We start from the raw sequence: 18,391 nt of genomic DNA on the forward strand, positions 1-18,391 counted from the left end.
ATGTATTGATTTTTATGCAATGCCCCCGATACTCATGTGTATTATAAATAGCCACCCACCCCTTTTTGTATTGATATTATATGTGATGCCCCAACCACCCTGTTGTGTGCTTATAACCTTTTTAACCCCCTTTTTGTATTTAATTGTTGTCCCAAGGCAGCCCCCTTTGAATATGGGTTCCCTTCTACCTATCAGCCCAAGTATTTTTTAAAATACTTACTTTTTTTGCTGGCTTCTTCCCCTGCAGACTGCTCTCCTCTGACATGCTCTTCTCCCCGTTACGAGGAACTCTTCCGTGTGAGCCCATCTCCTTGAGCGTGACGTCACATCTTCAAAGTACCGGAACAAAGAGCCTCATTAAGGCACTGTGTTTTAAAATCATTAAGCGGCAGGCCGGAGGCAGCCGCAATAGCATCTGTGTGTCCCAGCCCACAGACCGGCTAGCCCACCGGGAAATCTTACGCACGTTGGACGCCCCTCCCCTATATTGAACTGTTATAATGTTTCCCACAATTCATAAACATTTGTCTGTATTGAACTTAATTTGCCACTTGCCTTTCCAGTCCCCCACTCCTGCAGAAATGCAATATCAAGATTACACTATATTACCCTACCTGATTTTGAGTCATTAGCAAACACTGAGACAAAGCTCCCAATGCAACATGGGAGATCATTAATAAGCAAATTAAAAATAAGATAAGCCAGCGCAGACCTCTGTTTTGGTGTTTTTTAGCATATACCTACAAGTAATACGCAATACTTTAGATTGTAAAATCTCGAGCAGGGCCCTCAAAAGCTCACCATTCCTGCCTGGTTCTGGAATCAAAGAACCATAAGGCTAGATGGCAAGCTCACGGGCAGGGTTCTCATCTCATTTGTTATATGTGTTAACTGTCCCATTTAAATTTGTTGGCACTTGATAAATAAAACATAATAATAATAAAAATATAATAATCATACGATTATATTGATTATAGATCATATGATTAATATACTTAGGTATGCCATAACAAGAGGTAAAGGGGTCTTACAGGAGAATGATATGTGAAACTGAATTACAGTTTTATTTCCTCTGTATGACTGTACATGTGGCATATTTATTTAGAAAGGGTTTATTTGTAGTTTGAATATCATACTTGGAGTAAATTGACTAATTCATATTCTGCAACACAAAAAACAATAATTGCGCCAGCCGACACCAGCATCACACAAGAATATCCATGCTTAGCACAGTTTGTGCGAAACGCGTCAATCGGTTTAGCCTTTTTTTGTTCGTGTTTACGTTCTGTTGTTCCTTTTGATTTTATAGTCCACGGATGCTTACTAAATTAATTATATACATGCATGGATATCCTTGTGTGATGCTGGTGTCGGCTGGCACAATTATTGGTTTTCGGTCGCAGTTTGGAACCTAGACCGGGTCCTTTTGGAGTTGGAGCACCCAGCTACGCTTGGATTTATTATTTGAATCTATAAAGGATTGTAGCCTGTTCATTTGTTTCTTTTTTTAATCCATATTCAGCATTACTGTTCCTAGCCAAGGAGTAGCAATCCCCAAATGTTCTAAGGAAGGAATCAATTGATTCATCAGTTGTTTGCCATAAGTAGCACAGAAGACAATGTGAAATAGTCAAATGAAGGTTGATTGTACTCTAGAATGTAAACTTGAGACAGGGCCCTTATTTTATTATGTATTCTGTCGGTTCTATCAATTGTTTGTCATTCATTATATATTCTAAAAAAACACTAGGGAAAAAGGTAAGATATATTGTTTTGTTTGGTCGTTTATACACTACCCAGTGCCACTAGCTAGCAAACATGCCTTTGAGGATATTATTTAGCATATTTCTCTGAGGTGCAACAAACTCGTTGCACAGTAAACAGAAAATCATATGACTGTGGTTTGCACTGTATGACAAAAATAGCTTAAATACAAAATACTCAAAGTAGTGTTAAACCTTTACATAAACGTGGAAGAATAGACTAATAGGTGGTATATGGATTGAAAAGACAGATAGAAAAGTAGAAAATATGTCAGAGCCCCAAGAGTGCATAGCTAACAAACATCTGTCGTTGTATGTGACATGCCAAACAAGCTGTGTAAACATTTATCTTTTACTCTAGCACAGCGAGTCTTTGGTCAAGGAAGAAAAATGCAGCCCAGCTACCAAAATAGACAAACTGTAAGCAATCGTGTCTAGGCTATAGGCGCTTTCTACTAGATTCTTAAAATGTTGAGGCCTACAAGTTGAACTGATGGGAAAGCTGAGGACTACTGGAGTAAACTATCATACAAAACAAATTTGAGATGCTCAACTAAGCCTGTCCTACAGTGTGTCGCGGCTTCGGAGGATCTCAAGTTTTTCCTCTCTTGTGCCATTACAGACGAAATATCTCAATCAATGCATCAGTCTAATCCTGCCCCAAAGACAGTTCAGAACTGAAATGTGAGGCAAATTTCCCCTGAACAAGGGAACTAACAAACCCCAGAGTATTTCAAGCTTTTTAATTGAACTGTTAAAGGTCTAGGCTGAGACTTCACTCACATTTAACAGATACAAAGTTGATAATGTACACATTTAAATATTCTCTAGGCTTAAGCAGTCATTAAATATGAACCACAGTATATAAAATATTTCTATGCCAGACTTTCAAATGGTTTCATCAAATATGTTGTAGCCCTAAGGCCACAAAGAGATATGGGATTAAAATTATTTAATTATCTGACTTGTTTGGCAGGTATCAAGCGCTCATTAAACTGACCAATATGTCAAAGGCATAGTACACCAAGTGTTTGCCTCACATTTTGGTTCTGCACTGCCCATGGGGCAGGATTAGACGGATATGATAGAGATTTTCCCTCTGTAATGGCACAAAAGAGCTCCCAAGCTGGGACAGGACACCGTAGGACAGGGTATGAAGTGGCTGTAAATTCTTGGCTGAACGTCTCAAATTTGGTTTTTATATTTTACTTTTTGGCAATCAATCTCTTGTGGCCCACCTCAAGTGTAAAGGTGAGTCCAGACGTGGACCTACGTGCTATCCTGTACCAAAAGGGATAACAACTGTACCCCACTGACAAGACAAATAAGGGCCAAAAAAGAATTTCTTGATTCGTAAATCAATGTTATGTTATTGCTTCCTTAGCCCTAGAGAGGTAGATCTAGGAAGCAGCAGCCCTGGTTCCACAGTACCTAGCCATCGCAGCCCCCTTAAATGGTGGAGCCTGAGGTTATGCCATCATATCCTTGAGTTCAGCACAGAGGATACACGTGAGGTAGAGGAACATATTTTAGGTTGTGACAACGTTCCAAGTTTACACACACCACTGGCCTAACAATGTTACAAGAAAGCATCATCAAAGCAGTAGCGTACCGCATGGGGGGCAGTCCGCCAGCAGCCCTCCAGAGACGGACGAACAGTAATGTCCACCGCTAGAGTAGCAGGCTTGGTTGGGGAGATCAATGATCTCCCTCTAACTGGCATAAAGTCAATCAAGGGAGCGGGAGGTCTGTTAATGCAGACCTCCAAACCTGCTCCCTTGCGATGCACGCAGCAACTGATGCGGATTTGTCATAACCTGGCGCACAACACTAAAGCCGTGCCCACCGCCTTCCACGCTCACTGCACCGGAAGGACACAGTGAATGAATGTTTGGGAAAGAATGTGTGTGTGATAGCATGGATGTGTAAGTGTGTGCGGGGGGGGGATAGCATGGCATAGGGAGGCTGTAATCACACTCCTATCATGCCCAGGTTCCAGCATGTACTGGCTGCCAGGGCAATGTTTGGAGCAAGCAATTGCATAGGGGCACACAGCAACATTTTACCATACAGTTACCATGTGCATTAAAGTGCACACCATCATTCAAGTGTCCTATAAGAGAAAAGAAAAAAAACTTGAACAAGAGGTATAAGAATTAGGTAAGGGATAATCTGTGATAGTTTACCTTTAAATTGCAATTTTAGTTGCATAAGGGACGTAGTGTTGCAGAGCAAAACCCCACCCACCCTTTTGTCACACCATGGATTAAGCTATTGTAGTTCATTATGGTATTCAGGGGAGCTACTGTTGTTATGTATAATACACATGCAGGGAGCTGATGAATAATAATATAAGAACTACTGCAAAACTGGTTGAGTCATAATAATCTAAAAAAAAATCTAAAATCCCATAGCATGATTAGTCATGATAATAGAATTATTAGTATGACCAAACACTGGGTATACAAAAAATGATGTGTGTGTATAAAAACAAAACAAAAAAACAGCCTTTGATCCATATTGCAAAAGTAAATCAGTGATTCTGAAACCAAACCTCAGTGAGACCCAACTAGACAGTGACATCTATTTTTTGAGCTTGTACCTAAAAGACTACAGCGCTCTAAGGACAACTCTACATATGCAGAACACCTCTGTATTAGGACTGGTAAATGCTTAAAGAACCACCTCATACTACCTCATCAAAGCATCATTATCCAGGAAGACCCAGGACTTCCTCAACAAACAAGGACACAAAACTAACCTCGATCAGGCAAAAAATCTCCACCAGGCCTACTACAAGAAAACACACTACAGACTGAAAGTAAGGAACTCGGAATAGGTCAAGATAGCATCTACATATATCACAAAAACTACTAAAATCCATGAAAAAAACCCTCACGACAATCATGTGTCATGTATACACAACCACTTCTCATCATCTGAGACATCTGTACTGGCTAAAAAATATCATTCTGTCCCATATAGAATTTGGATATAAATGAACTTTGTGGTGAACAAGAAAGTTAGTTTAGGAGAAAGTGGGCATCACTCCATGGATGCAACACAAGCCTTGAGACAGAAGTAACACATCCTAGGAAACGTTTAAAGAGAAAACTACCTCACCCCTGGGAAAAGAATGCTATGTCTCAGGTACAATCATAGCATCACAATAAGGCCAGGCAGATGCAAAGGAGTCATGAACACAGATGACTATATTCAGGAAGAATACAGATTAAATAAATGATCTAGCAGAACAGACAGGCATAAACCACAAAAACAAAGCAAGAATTCACTACATAGCATTCAAAAACAACCACCTAAGGCATACATTTTTGGGATCCCGTCAAACTATAAGGCCATATATTGCTTGGGCCACCACTACATCAAAGTACCCCAAAGCTTGTCAAGTCCTAATTTTTCATGGATATATTGCTTACCAAGAAGCTTAACCAGTGGGACTTCACTGTATTTTAACCCAAATGAGACTCTGAACAGGGCCGGCCCTATAATGGAGCAGACTGGGGCAATTGCCCCAGGCGGCACTTTTGAAGGGGCGGCACTTTGCCGCCCCAAGTGCCGCTTTTTTGTCATCCGATGCGGCTACCGCCGCCGTTTAATTATGGAAAAGCTTGCCTGCATGCCGATCGGTTCAGCTCTTCGTTCCACCCCCTTGAAGATGCGCCGTAACGCTCAAGGGGGCGGGCTCACGCAGAGCAGTTGCCCGTCACCGCGTGACAAGGAGAAGATCTCGAGGGAGAAGAGCACGTCAGTGGAAGAAGAAAAAGTAAGTATTTAAAAAAAAATAACAAACTGAGGTGATAGACGGACGGATGGAGTCATGGAGAGACATATTCATGCCCCTGAAGCCGGCGCCGAGACCGAACAGGGAGACTCGCCGCAGGACTGCTGAAAGGTAAGTACAAGGGGGGGGTAAGGGTAGATAATAGGGAGGGAGAGGAAGGGTAGATAATAGGGAGGGAGAGGAAGGGACGGAGGGAGAGGAAGGGTAGATAAGGGGGGGACATCATTTTAAAATTCGCCCCAGGCAGCATTTTGCCATGGGCCGGCCCTGACTCTGAAGCAATTTAAAGCCCACCTAGGACAACATAAATAAGGTACATGTGTGGCAGGTGGGGCTGCACAACCTTAACGTTTGGTCAGAACCTGTAAATATGCACAGCAAAAAAACCAAACTAAAGGAGGTCACAACCTAAAAAGCATTAAAAGGCAAAGAAATTCAGATTCCTTGGTTGCTGCTAGAATAATAATGACCGATAAATACACAAAACAAAACGAGAATTAACCACATACCTCGCAGATGCCATTCAAAAAATACCTGTCTATAGTATAAATATTGGGGAATCCATCACACTATATGGTCATACATTGCTTAGTCCGGCACTACGTCAAAGTACCCCAAATTTGGATCCTCTTGGTCCCACCTGGCAAGAGAAAAAGACCACTTGAAATGGTGTTTGAGAGTGGGGTCCACTGGATCCCCCAACACCGATCTTTGGGGGATCCATTTCCACTGCGGCCATTTTCATTGATTTAAAAATTCAATTTACAGAGCCGGAAATCTGATCAAAATATGTAAATATACTATTTACGGCATTCTCGAACAGAAAAAAAGCCAGTCGTATAGTAATTACTTTTAAAAGATCTTCTGCTTTGAATAAATCCACAATAACAACTTAACAAAAACACAACATAAAATGCTTGTGTTGTGACAAATGAATTAGTTACAGTAACTCCATACCTTATAAGCAAACATTTTTTTTATTGAATTACCAGACTTCCTCTTTAACCATTTAAGTTCCCTTTGGAATGTACGGCCCTTAAAAAAAATGAACATCCTGACAGCAGTCAACGCACCAACGTAAAAGGCACATAGTTCGAGTCTAAATTTAGCCCTGCTCTCTGTGTTTATTATAAGCAATATTCACTGAAAATAAACAAACACGTACGTTTAAACACATACACAAGGAGAGTAAAAAATGTAGTCGGTTTTTTTGGAAATCCTAAAGAAAGCCTAGGATACTGGTCCTATTACAATCATAATGTAAGCCTTTTTTTAAAATATCAATCACGTTTTCAAATGAATGAGATCATTGGAAGTGAATGTGACAAACAAACAGTTTTTTTCCTCTAATCCCCGTTGGACTACATTTCCCAGCATGCCTTGACCTAGTGCGCATGTGCAGTGAGGCGCGGCTTGAGTGGCAAGTTGTTTGTTACTGTGTAGCACCAGCTGCCTTTTTTGCACTCTGGAGCCGCTGCTGTTCGAGTCTTCCTGAACTCATTCAGCTTCCCTTGACTGCTTTTCTTTCAAATCCCCCTCCTCTCTCTCTCTCTTTTTTTTTTCCTCCCCATTTTCTGCTGCTTTCACACCCACCTTTTTACCCATTGCAAAAAAAAAAAAGGGGGAAAAAAAGTCTGCAATCAACATAAAGAACAAAAACATTATTTTCCATAGATGATCTACAAATGAGAAGAAGAAAAAGATGGAACTGCACATTTTAGAACACAGGCTAAAAGTAGCAAGCATAGCCAAGGAAAACATCCAGTTGTTTACCTATGGATTAATCAAACTTGCCTTCTTATCGTCCAAAACCAGGTAAGAGATCGCATACATAATCATGCCATCAGAGGAGCCCTGATGCAATTTAATGGGGTCAGTTGCACTGGTTGATTCCTCTGCTCAGTATGATCACTCCCATCCAAAAAAAAACAACTTCTTCATGTCATTGAATCCTCCAAAGAGTGATCGTGTGTTCTGAATGTGCTTGTCACAGGGTGAAAGGGTTCAGGGACATTGTGCAGACGCTAAATGAATGGAACAGGTGTTTTTGCCTTAAAAAATAAACTGTGCATATGAAATATGAAGTCCTGGATTAGAGTGATGAGCCCTCTACAGTTATTATATGCTGATTTCAAGGTCTGGCATTATTATGAGTTTCCAGGCATCCCTTTTTTTTTTTTGCAGATTGTAGATTTCAATGCATTTTGCTTAGGTGGCTGGCTAGAGGTGATGGGATTGGGAGCAGTGGGGGCTATCGGTGCATTTTTGATGTTTTTAGAGGCCTGAGGTTTTGCATTCTTTGGGTTATGACATGGGGAGAAATGATAGCAGGGTTGAGAGGGGGGGGGTCACTAAATATTTAACCCCCCCAATAAAGTAACTCTTTATTGGTTTTTGTCTCATTTGATGGCTGCTGGTGACAAGGGGCTGCATTGAATTAGAAGTCAAAGCAAACACATGGATAAAGTTTGCATATAGGATAACTGGTCCCATTGAAACAATGGCTTGCTTTTCATAAGGGGGAGTGGCAGCCTATCCTGGGCTGTTGAAATGTGCAGAGATGTTATTTGGATCTTTTGTCTCCCCAGTGGTTCAGCACTGCCATTGTTTGCAAAGTAATTTATTCCAGACCCTTGTTTACTTTATCCCCTGTGCACCGGAGATGCCACAGTGTAAATCCCATGTGTAAAAAAAAAATACCAAACAAACCCAAAAACATAAAAAAACAGCTATCTGATTGCCCGCAGCGCCTCTAAATGACTCTGAGAGTCATGAAATAGTTAATTCAATTATTCAATAATACCTGCTAAACCCATTTCACGGCGGTGCCCTCCAGGGCTCTGAATGAAGCGAGTGCGTCTAAAATGTGTAATTAGTCTGATTTGTTGTTTTAAATAAATGAAGCCACGTAATTCTGCGTGCGTTCGGTGCCCACGAATGCCAAAATGTACCACAACAGATGCAAAGGCTGCACGTTCCTTTTGTTTCATCCAGTCGCTGTGTGTTTAGGTGTTATGCTTTATCGTGTTTTATTTTCTTTAAAAAAAAACAAAAAAACACAAAGGTATGATTTATCCTGAGGCCTAAGGATGTATATCATGTATATATACATATGCAGTTCTCCTTTTTTTATTGCGAAAAGGGCACTTTCTGGACCATCTATAATCAGGGCCTTGCAGTTTGGAGAATGTCAAAGTAGATGAAGATAGTACAAATATAAATGAGATGGGATAGAATTATACCTATATATATAAATATATATATATTTCCCCTAGAAATCATGGTGCTTTTTTTCCCTTGCTTGTGTTTTGCAACTCTGAGAGTTGATAAACAATGCCAGGCGTTGGAACGATCTGCCTGGAGGACAGGTCATTGATCAAGCTCCTTAGCATTTGCTATCACTGTAGTCCTTGGATAAGATTACTTTGTGTGCGTGGTCTCCCATTTGCAGTATATGATATCTGTGTGCATTGCCTTACCTTTCATTTATACATGCATTCAATCCTTGGGGGGGGGTTTGATCCTTGGAACTTGCGCAATTCTCAGGATCTGTATTTGTAAAGAGCTATTCTATTGCAAAATGCTGTCCAGCCAACGTGAATATGTTTCTGATTTTCATGGTGGTCCCTCCGCCGGTATGGCCCAATAGTTCATTTATGAGCAAATCCAGAAGATGATTCAAACGAATGGCAGATACATAATAGCCAGCTTTTAGCTATTTGATAAACAAAAGTGAAGGATACAGTTATCATTAATCGTGATGTTCTGGCAATATTTTCATACATCCTCAGCTTTATTATCAATAGACAGTATTTGCAGTCCAGTATGTGACTTCTAAAAACCATCAAATGGGCCAAGAAAAGTTCATAAGCATCAAGAGTTTTTTTTTTTTTAGAACAATAATGTTGATGACTCTGATGTTTGTCTTCACTGACATTGTTCTCTTCATGAACTCTGAAGAAGGGATCATAGTATCCTGAAAGTGTGCAGTTAGCTCAACAAAGTTTTCACGTTGGCTATTTCTTTATACTACATTGCATTTATTTATGAAGTGCCAGTAGATTCCATAGCACTAACACACAGTGTAAGTACCTACCTGCTCGCTAGGAATTGGCCAAAGTGGGTCAATACTAGCCCTCGGGGGCCACTAACGGGCAAGGAATGCTAGTAGTTTTAATGAATTTTATATAGAGATCCATGTGCTCAAACTGGGATATCCAAAACGTGTTGCCTGCATGCGGCCCCTGGGGGCTGGGCTTGTGCAGTCCTGGTCTATGCTCTTACTGGGTGTTCTTTTGAGCTACATGGCAACCTGTGCAATCAAAACGCAGGTATAAAATACCCCATTGTGCAGTCTCTTCCATTAAACACATGATTCTGTTAATTCTGAGTTTCAAATCACTGGGGCACTGTATGCTACGAGTAGGCTAACACATACTTCTTTTATTAGGCCATAGCTGGAAGCTCATGCCTCCTGTAAGGATCCTGGTGTTCACAAACAAGCGGCAAAAATGTAGCAGTCAGGGCAACTTTCCAAGATTTACCATAATATTACATCAGTGTTTATCCATCTGTATATAAAGGGTAGTTTTTTTATTATATACAAATGGACAAATACTGGCTTATTTTGTATGAAAATTTATTAAAAAAAATTATATATATATGTATATATATATATTTTAGTTAAACTAGTAGAAAAATATGTATAACATTAATATTTATAATAAGTACATATATATATATATATATATATATATATATATATATGTCTTATTGTGTCCAAAGATAACCAAAAGGTTGTTATGGAAACAATAATACTATGATGGTCTCTTAAAGGGGTACTCCAGTGTCCCATACAACCCTGTCAATGAAGAATGTGTATTAATACACTTTGTAAGCAAAAAGCTTTTTAAGCTTTAGGTGAAGCTGCAGATCCAGAACTGCAGCACGACATGGTCCTGTTTTTTTGTGCCAGTAGTTGCCGCCTTACTAATTGGTGGCAGGAAAACACTTCCACTGAAATCAATGGGAATCAACTGGAGCTGATTGGCGATGAGTATATCACGTGGGTGCACCAAGGAAGTGGGGAGAGAGACGATTGCATATGGGGTGGGGGAGTCTGCTGATTTACTCCATGAATTTGCAAAGGGGATTACATAAAAATTTAAAGGGGCCACTCAGCTATCATATGTACAAAATGACAGCTGCAGTGTACCTTTAATATGTGCTTCTGGACCAGATCGCCTTTTAATATTCTGTTTCGGGCCAATTAGACTTTTTAACAATGTAGATGCCAAAAAAATTTGCCCGTAAAATCCAGTCCTTAGTCTCGATATAGGTTGTTTGTTTACATTAAAAAGGTTTTCTAGGTTTTCTTAAACTGATTGAGCTTATTCAAAGACAGGACATACATATCTTCATACATAAGGCATCATAAAAAAATTGTACACAGACATCACGTTTATACTCATTGAGAAATGGCTGAATCTGCTGTAGCAATTATAATGCGTTGTGTTTAGTGATACTAGGAGTGTAATAGATGACACCCATACCCTCTTGTTCAAATTCTGTGGTCTTTTTCTGGGACCTTCTGGATTTCTCTACAAATGCCATAGGCCAGACTTTGAGTAGAACCACTACCGAAATGGAGTAGTTTTGATTGATGCTGCCGAGGCTTGACGAAACCCAAGAGTCAGGGAACTGTGGGTCCTGGATATTTAGATCAGACTCATAACTCTTCTGGCATTTTATATATCTTATTTCTACAGATGTGCCACTTCCAGGTGCCCCAAAATTATCAATCTGGCTCCCAAATTCTACACAAAATTTTCGGCAGAGCACTGTATGTGTTAATTTAAATGACTTTTATATTGTATGTAGCACTTGCTTTCCTACCAGCCTTACGTATGTGTACTCCATCTCTTGGGAGACGCAATCTTTCAATAATTGCTAGTCTATACATCTTCTAAAAGTACTTTATCAACTGCTTGTAATGAGAACTCTTATAGACCACAAAGTGTTTGAGTAAACACTGAGAATGGTCACCTTGGTTCAAGTTTGAAGTGCCTTCAATGAAATTCATAACGGCGTCCCCCAGCTGTAAGGAAAGGACCCTTCAGAGATTTCTGCAAAATGCCAATTTTTAAGACCCCGACTTCGTATATTTGTTTGACTTTCTATACGATTATGATACATATTAAAGCTGAGTAAGTGAAATGGAGAAGAGCCTTAATCTTCAGTTCAGTAAGAATATCCTGTAAACACGGGGGAGGAACTGTTTACATGCTAGATCTTGTCTCTGTTTTCTTATGTAGCTGGACTGATGCATGTTACGAGAGTTCAGATGATTTATTAGGTATACGTTTTGAAGTTTGCAAGGGACTGTCCCATTTTGCTCTGTAGCAAGCATGCATAGGCATAAACAAGCAGTGTCAAAGGGAATCTATCAAGCTATCAAAGCTTCGGTGTTATTAAATATGTTGTAGCAGTGTACATCCACTGTCATTGCACATTTTGGGTGAATTTGGCAAATTTCATTCTCTTGACACTGTAAGTGCTTGTCTGTGCCTATGCCCTTTATTAATTTATATAGTGCTATCATATTCCGCAATGCTGTAAATTGGGTAAACAGGACATAACAAGCAGCGCATAAGCAACAGAAACAAAACAAGCTCAAATGCGCTTACTATTCCTAGCATGGCCCTTAGCCATTTTACATACTTGCTTTAAAAAGTAATAATTTCATCTTTTTGAGTATCTGATTGGTTTCTGATGTACATTCTCATCGCTTCCACAACGGGACCATAAGCAATAGTAGCTTAGCCTTTCAGCAGGCCATATGACATGTGCAAGACCATATAAGATGTAGTTTGATGTTGAGTGTAAAGTGAGATATTGTGTTAGTGTCTGGATCCTTCTAAATATACACGTTACTATAGTTAACGTGTTCAGAAATAGATATTGGTGTTCCAGAATGATCATTCCTAGAAGCCATATCTCTTGGAATACATAGACTTAATTTAGCTCTGCTGTCCACCTGTAACTGTTATACTGTAAACCACTGGGGAGGAGGTTGAGGTTTTTAAATAAGAACTTCATCCAATTCTGGATTTCTGCCGTGTCAGTAACCTGTTTAGTAACTCAGATATGAGTTACGAGAGACCAGCTTTAAGGTATTTTGCTTCCTTGGAAAGACAGGTGATATTTCTGTCTGTGAGAATACAAAAATGCATCTTTTTCCAGATTATCTAGAGAGGTTGACTGAAAGCAGACTTCTGTTTACCTTTGTGTGATTTTATTAGATTCTTAGTCTCTAGATCAGGGGTGGGCAATTAATTTTCCCATGGGGCCACATGAGAAATTGGAATGGTTTTAGAGGGCCAGACCTCTACAAACTACAAACTCCGAAGCCTTGTCCATTTTGTTAACTTATGTGCTGTTTAATAAAGTTATTCAAGCCTACGTCATTGGTAGAGGTGCTTGAATAAGTAAGGCCTGAATAACTATTAGCACAGCACAGAAGTGAACAAAATGAACAAGGCTTCGGAGTGCATACCGTATTTTTCGCTCTATAAGACGCACCTGCTGATAAGACGCACCTAGATTTTAGAGGAGAAAAAAAAGGAAAAAATATTTTGAGCTAAAAAATGGGCTAAAATATTTATTACAATAACTGAATAAGCTATGAACACAGTAAGACACACACAGACACAGTAAGACACACACAGACACAGTGAGACACACACAGACACAGTAAGACACACACAGACACAGTAAGACACACACAGACACAGTGAGACACACACAGACACAGTAAGACACACACAGACACAGTAAGACACACACAGACACAGTGAGACACACACAGACACAGTGAGACACACACAGACACAGTAAGACACACACAGACACAGTAAGACACACACAGACACAGTAAGACACACACAGACACAGTGAGACACACACAGACACAGTAAGACACACACAGACACAGTGAGATACACACACACACAGTAAGACACACACACACAAACACAGTAAGACACACACACACAGTAAGACCTCCCTCCCTAACCCCCCCTTCTCAGTATCTCCCCTCTAACTCCCTAACCCCCCCTTCTCAGTATCTCCCCTCTAACTCCCTAACCCCCCCTTCTCAGGATCTCCCCCCCCGCCCCGGTCACTTACCTTAAACTCCTGTGTTGGAAGCGTGAGGCGTTTGTCTCGGGTGCCGGCGCTTCACTGCTGATCGCCGGCGTCTGACGTCATATGCCGGCGCCCAGCGTAAAGCGCCGGCACCCGAGACAAACGCTTCCAACACAGGAGTTTAAGGTAAGTGACCGGGGCGGGGGGGGGACACCGGACTCATTGGTGAGTCACCAGGACACTCTTTGCGGGCCGGTCCGAGCTATTCAGCGGGCCGGATGTGGCCCGCGGGCCGTGCTTTGCCCAGGTCTGCTCTAGATGAAAAGTACGCCCAGCTGCATTAGTATCTGAACAATATGTTGTAGTGCCTTTGACAGTAACACTGTGGTCCACTAAAGCTAATGTTCCAAACAGTTGCGAGAACTACTTTAAAGGATGTTGGTGCCCTCATCCCTACAAAGTGACCTAGTACAAGAAGAGCAAGGATTACCTGTATGCCCATAGTAGAGTGTTTATGGTGGAGAAACTAAACCTTCAGGAAGAAGGTCAAGACCACAAAAAAGATTGACCTGAAGTCGGCTCAGACTTCAGGTCAAAGGGAATGTTGGCAACCGAGGTGTAAACATTCTGCATTCGGGGGTGATAAAACAAGAAAGGGATTCTAAGGTCCGAAAATTGTTGGCACGCAAAAAAAAAAAAGGCAATGGTCATTTCTGACTTCTTAACAAAGGCTTACCCTGATGGGGATGGATATAGGCTTGCCCTCACATGGCTGAAGATACAAATTCTGATGTTGTAATTGTGACCCACAGCAGCATAGTTCATGGGCCTTATTGTTAGAGTTATTGGAACTTATAAATTATTGATTTTTAAGATAGGAAAACAGGTTAAAGTAAATTGATTTTCTACTTCAGTGGAGGTGGGGCAAATACCTTAAAGTATTAAGACTTGCTCTCTTGATATTCTAAATTGCATCATTTCATAAACCATTCTTTGAGTACACCGGATGTAATGAACAAAGGATAACATTATTAAGGATTAGTACATTTGTGGACCATCTCTTCCCCTTTCATTTTTTTCCATTCTTCATGCAAGTTGTGCATGGCAGAGATGTTGCATGATTTGTATTGGCTCAGCAGCCTCAAGTGATGATAATTTGTACATTCGATGTCCTATTCTTTATGCGAAACACTGTTAAAGTACTTACTCTTGCTAGTCTAGTTAAAGGGCCATGTGTGAATGCACCTGCAATCACAATCATCCTACACAGTGATGGCGTGGGTGAAGCATTAAACTCAAGCCAATGGCTGGAAAGCATGCAAAGTTGGTTTGGTGTTCTCGCTGCTTAAGAGAACACAGCAACGGTGTATATCTTGTTTCATAGAAGTTGGAATTATGCAAGTCAAAGCCTTTGTGTGTATATTTAATGTAATCTCTGTTAAAATGTTATCCAACTGTACTGAAAGCTTGTTGCCAATGAGAATTGCTTTGATTTTAAATATAAAATAATTGGCTCCTGGTGGAAGCAATCATTTTCTCCTTGATCATAAAATACAGTTATGTAGGGGTAACATTGACAAACCCCTATTTTCAGGGTTTTGTTACAATAAATATCTTTGATCTGCAAACCTGAAGGCTACCATTGTTGCCACTATTGATACTTTTGGTGGCATTCTCTGCACAGTCGCCACACAGAGCAATGTTCATAAAGTCCGTTCCATCATTTGAAGTGTCTGAGTGATTAACGCGGAACCATTCTATTGTTTACCACGGCCAATTTGATTGAGTCAGTGGTTTGAAGTAGGATAACACAGCTAAAACACATACACATGGCTAACAATCAGCTGTCTGAAAATATTACGCTATGTTATTACAATATTTTTTAAACATTTTTTTTAATCTGATTTAGTGATGGGGGGGGCAGTATAAAATAATGTAACTGCAGCAAAGGCTTTATGTGGCAGGAGGAAAACATAGATTTATAGATAGGGTAAGTCTCTCCCCGGGCAGAATAGATGATCCATTTAGCATTCATAAGGTTCAAATAAACCTTTTATTATCGTTAGCATTTTTATTTGTATTTATTTAAACTGCTTGTGATTTATAGATTTGGTCTGATTTTATCTTCACAGAGTTATGTTCTCTGGCAACCAGGGCGAAATCTGCATGGCCACTATCTTGTACTAAGTTCACCTGTCCTCTCCTTATCACTCATAACCCTGCCAAAACCGACCCACTGTAACCAAAGGGGAGAAACAATAAGGAGGAATAATCTACCTAATCCTATTAAAGTAATTAAAGTAGCATAGTTGTTCCATGGTCAGGACATTCCCGACACCAGAACTCTTAACTCCTCTTGTTTACAATTCTGATCATTGTTCCATCAATTACTGAATGTGAAATTGGTTTTGGGTGAAACCGAGACTTTCCGGATGTGTAATGTGGGTGGGAAATGGTGTCATGCCATAGCCACGTAAAGTGACCAAAGCGTGCAAAGCTCCAATGTCCAACTTTAGTTCTACAGTTTGTCATGGCACCTAAGCAAGAGTTTGGAAATCAATCTTTGGCGCTCTTGATGGTACACAGATAATGTGGACCTTTAATGAAAATAAAGGTTATAGAGTATGATCGTATCTTACATTTTCGTACACTTAACAGGGATAGATTACTCTTAAACTCCACATTTACTGTTCAATACACAAGCCTGTATACCAGTGTTGACAGGCACATGCCTTATGAGTATACCATGGGAGCAGCCATTTCTTTTTATCCTCAGCATCTGTCTAATTATTCATTCACATTAAACTATCCCACACAGTTAGTTCCTTTGCTCATATCTCAGCTTCCCCTAGATAGCAGGGCATTTTAAACGAAATATTTTAAAAGGAATTACACTGAAAAAAAAGAAAAGGCTCAAATTATTGGTTGATAAATGTACTTCTACTAAAAGCTGATGTAGATGATGGCTTCTGTAGCCACCATTAAGCAGGTTTATTAAGGATACAGACCTGTAGATTTCGCTCGAAAAAGTGACTAATCATTGTGAAATGTCTGGGGCGCCAGGTACCTGGCAGTCTTGGAGTTAAAGTACTATGCTGGTAAGGTCAGCATGTTGTAAAGTTGGTTTATTCATTGGTTACTAGGCAAAGCATGATGAAAATGACTTTGCTTTGCATGCTGTGTATACAAAGCGTTAGGGAATAGGAAGAACTGTTTGCATACACTTTATTTGTTGTGACATTTTGATAATCATAAGGATAACCAAGGACTAGGAAAACAGGGCATGGGAAGTGAAAATAGCTTTGTTTCAGCCCATGGAGTACCAAGTTTTATGATAACAATTAGACCTTTTTCTTGTTTGTTTTGTGTAAATGCTGCATTCACGTTATTGCAGCAATATTGAGGTCTGCACTTGTGTCTAAGGAAAACTCTAGCTGTCACGGCTTCAGAATAAGTACATTAATTAATTCAAATAACCTATAGCTTGGATATTTCAACCTGTTTCCTTAGAAAAGGAAGTAAAAAGGTACATTTGCCATGGGATACACATAAGATAGGATATTTAGAAAGTTATTTGTAAACACAGTTACATTAAATACATGGATATATTCATATTCTGGATTTAGGTCTGAATTCTGATGTATGTGCAGTAGAGAACCTTGGCTAGAACCATATTCATGGCCAGTATATGCTGTGTATGTTGTTTCAGAGCATTCAGATACTTTTGTTGCTAATAAACTCTAGAATAAATGGGCCTGGCAAACTAATATATTAGTTTTCTAAATGGTGACTTGAACTCACAAAGGTACTCTCTTGATCTCAGAAACATTGGGTTGGAGTCAGTGCCAAAATAAGTCTTCTTGAGTAATGAATAGTTTTGTTTTTTTTGGGGTCTGAGAATTGTTACTCAAATGCTTGTGATAGGTTTGCCCCTAGCATTAAATCAAGCCCATTATAAGCCAAATGGTAGCTTACTACCTATAACATCTTGACTATAACCCCCACTCGGTGCTCACATCTCACCCCTTACCTATCCCTTCTTGTATAATTTATATTTTTAGGAGAGAGAGAGAGAGAGAGAGAGAGAGAGAGAGAGAGAGAGAGAGAGAGAGAGAGAGAGAGAGAGAGAGAGAGAGAGAGAGAGAGAGAGAGAGAGAGAGAGAGAGAGAGAGAGAGAGAGAGAGAGAGAGAGAGAGAGAGAGAGAGAGAGAGAGAGAGAGAGAGAGAGAGAGAGAGAGAGAGAGAGAGAGAGAGAGAGAGAGAGAGAGAGAGAATGAATATGATTGCCGGGTGGGAAACTGATGGGGCAGAGTGTGGGTGGGGGCAGGGCAGGATGTGGGTGCAGGGCATTTCATTAAATTATTAAATATTGTTTTTTTTTTATCCGATTAATCGAAAAAATAATCGGCCAACTAATCGATTATTAAAATAATCGTTAGTTGCAGCCCTAATTTTTAGGCTGACTGTTCTGGATATTAGACAAGGTTTCCAGGTATGGCATAAGCTATATGTACATTGATGTCTTAGGCAGAGGCATTGTGCCACCGAGTTCCTTATAAATCACAACAAAATAAAAATGATATTTTACAAGAATACTTGTATTAACAAAGGACCAACTACTTGCTATACATTTTTAATAATAAAGTTACACGGTATGGCAAATGCACAGAGAATTAGAGTG

At 40.0% G+C, this 18,391-nt stretch overlaps 1 protein-coding gene across 1 annotated transcript in view; it reads left to right on the forward strand.

The window, feature by feature from the left end:
* The first annotated feature begins 6,934 nt into the window (after positions 1–6,934).
* CASTOR2 (cytosolic arginine sensor for mTORC1 subunit 2) overlaps positions 6,935–18,391 on the forward strand; it is an 85,007-nt gene continuing 73,550 nt past the window's right edge. Inside the window, exon 1 of the mRNA XM_053454926.1 lies at positions 6,935–7,380. Within this exon, the coding sequence (XP_053310901.1) occupies positions 7,268–7,380 (113 nt within the window). The 5' untranslated portion in view covers positions 6,935–7,267. The remainder of the gene's footprint in view (positions 7,381–18,391) is intronic.

The sequence above is a fragment of the Spea bombifrons genome, chromosome 2 (genome assembly GCF_027358695.1).
Source record: "Spea bombifrons isolate aSpeBom1 chromosome 2, aSpeBom1.2.pri, whole genome shotgun sequence".
Lineage (NCBI taxonomy): Eukaryota > Metazoa > Chordata > Amphibia > Anura > Pelobatidae > Spea > Spea bombifrons.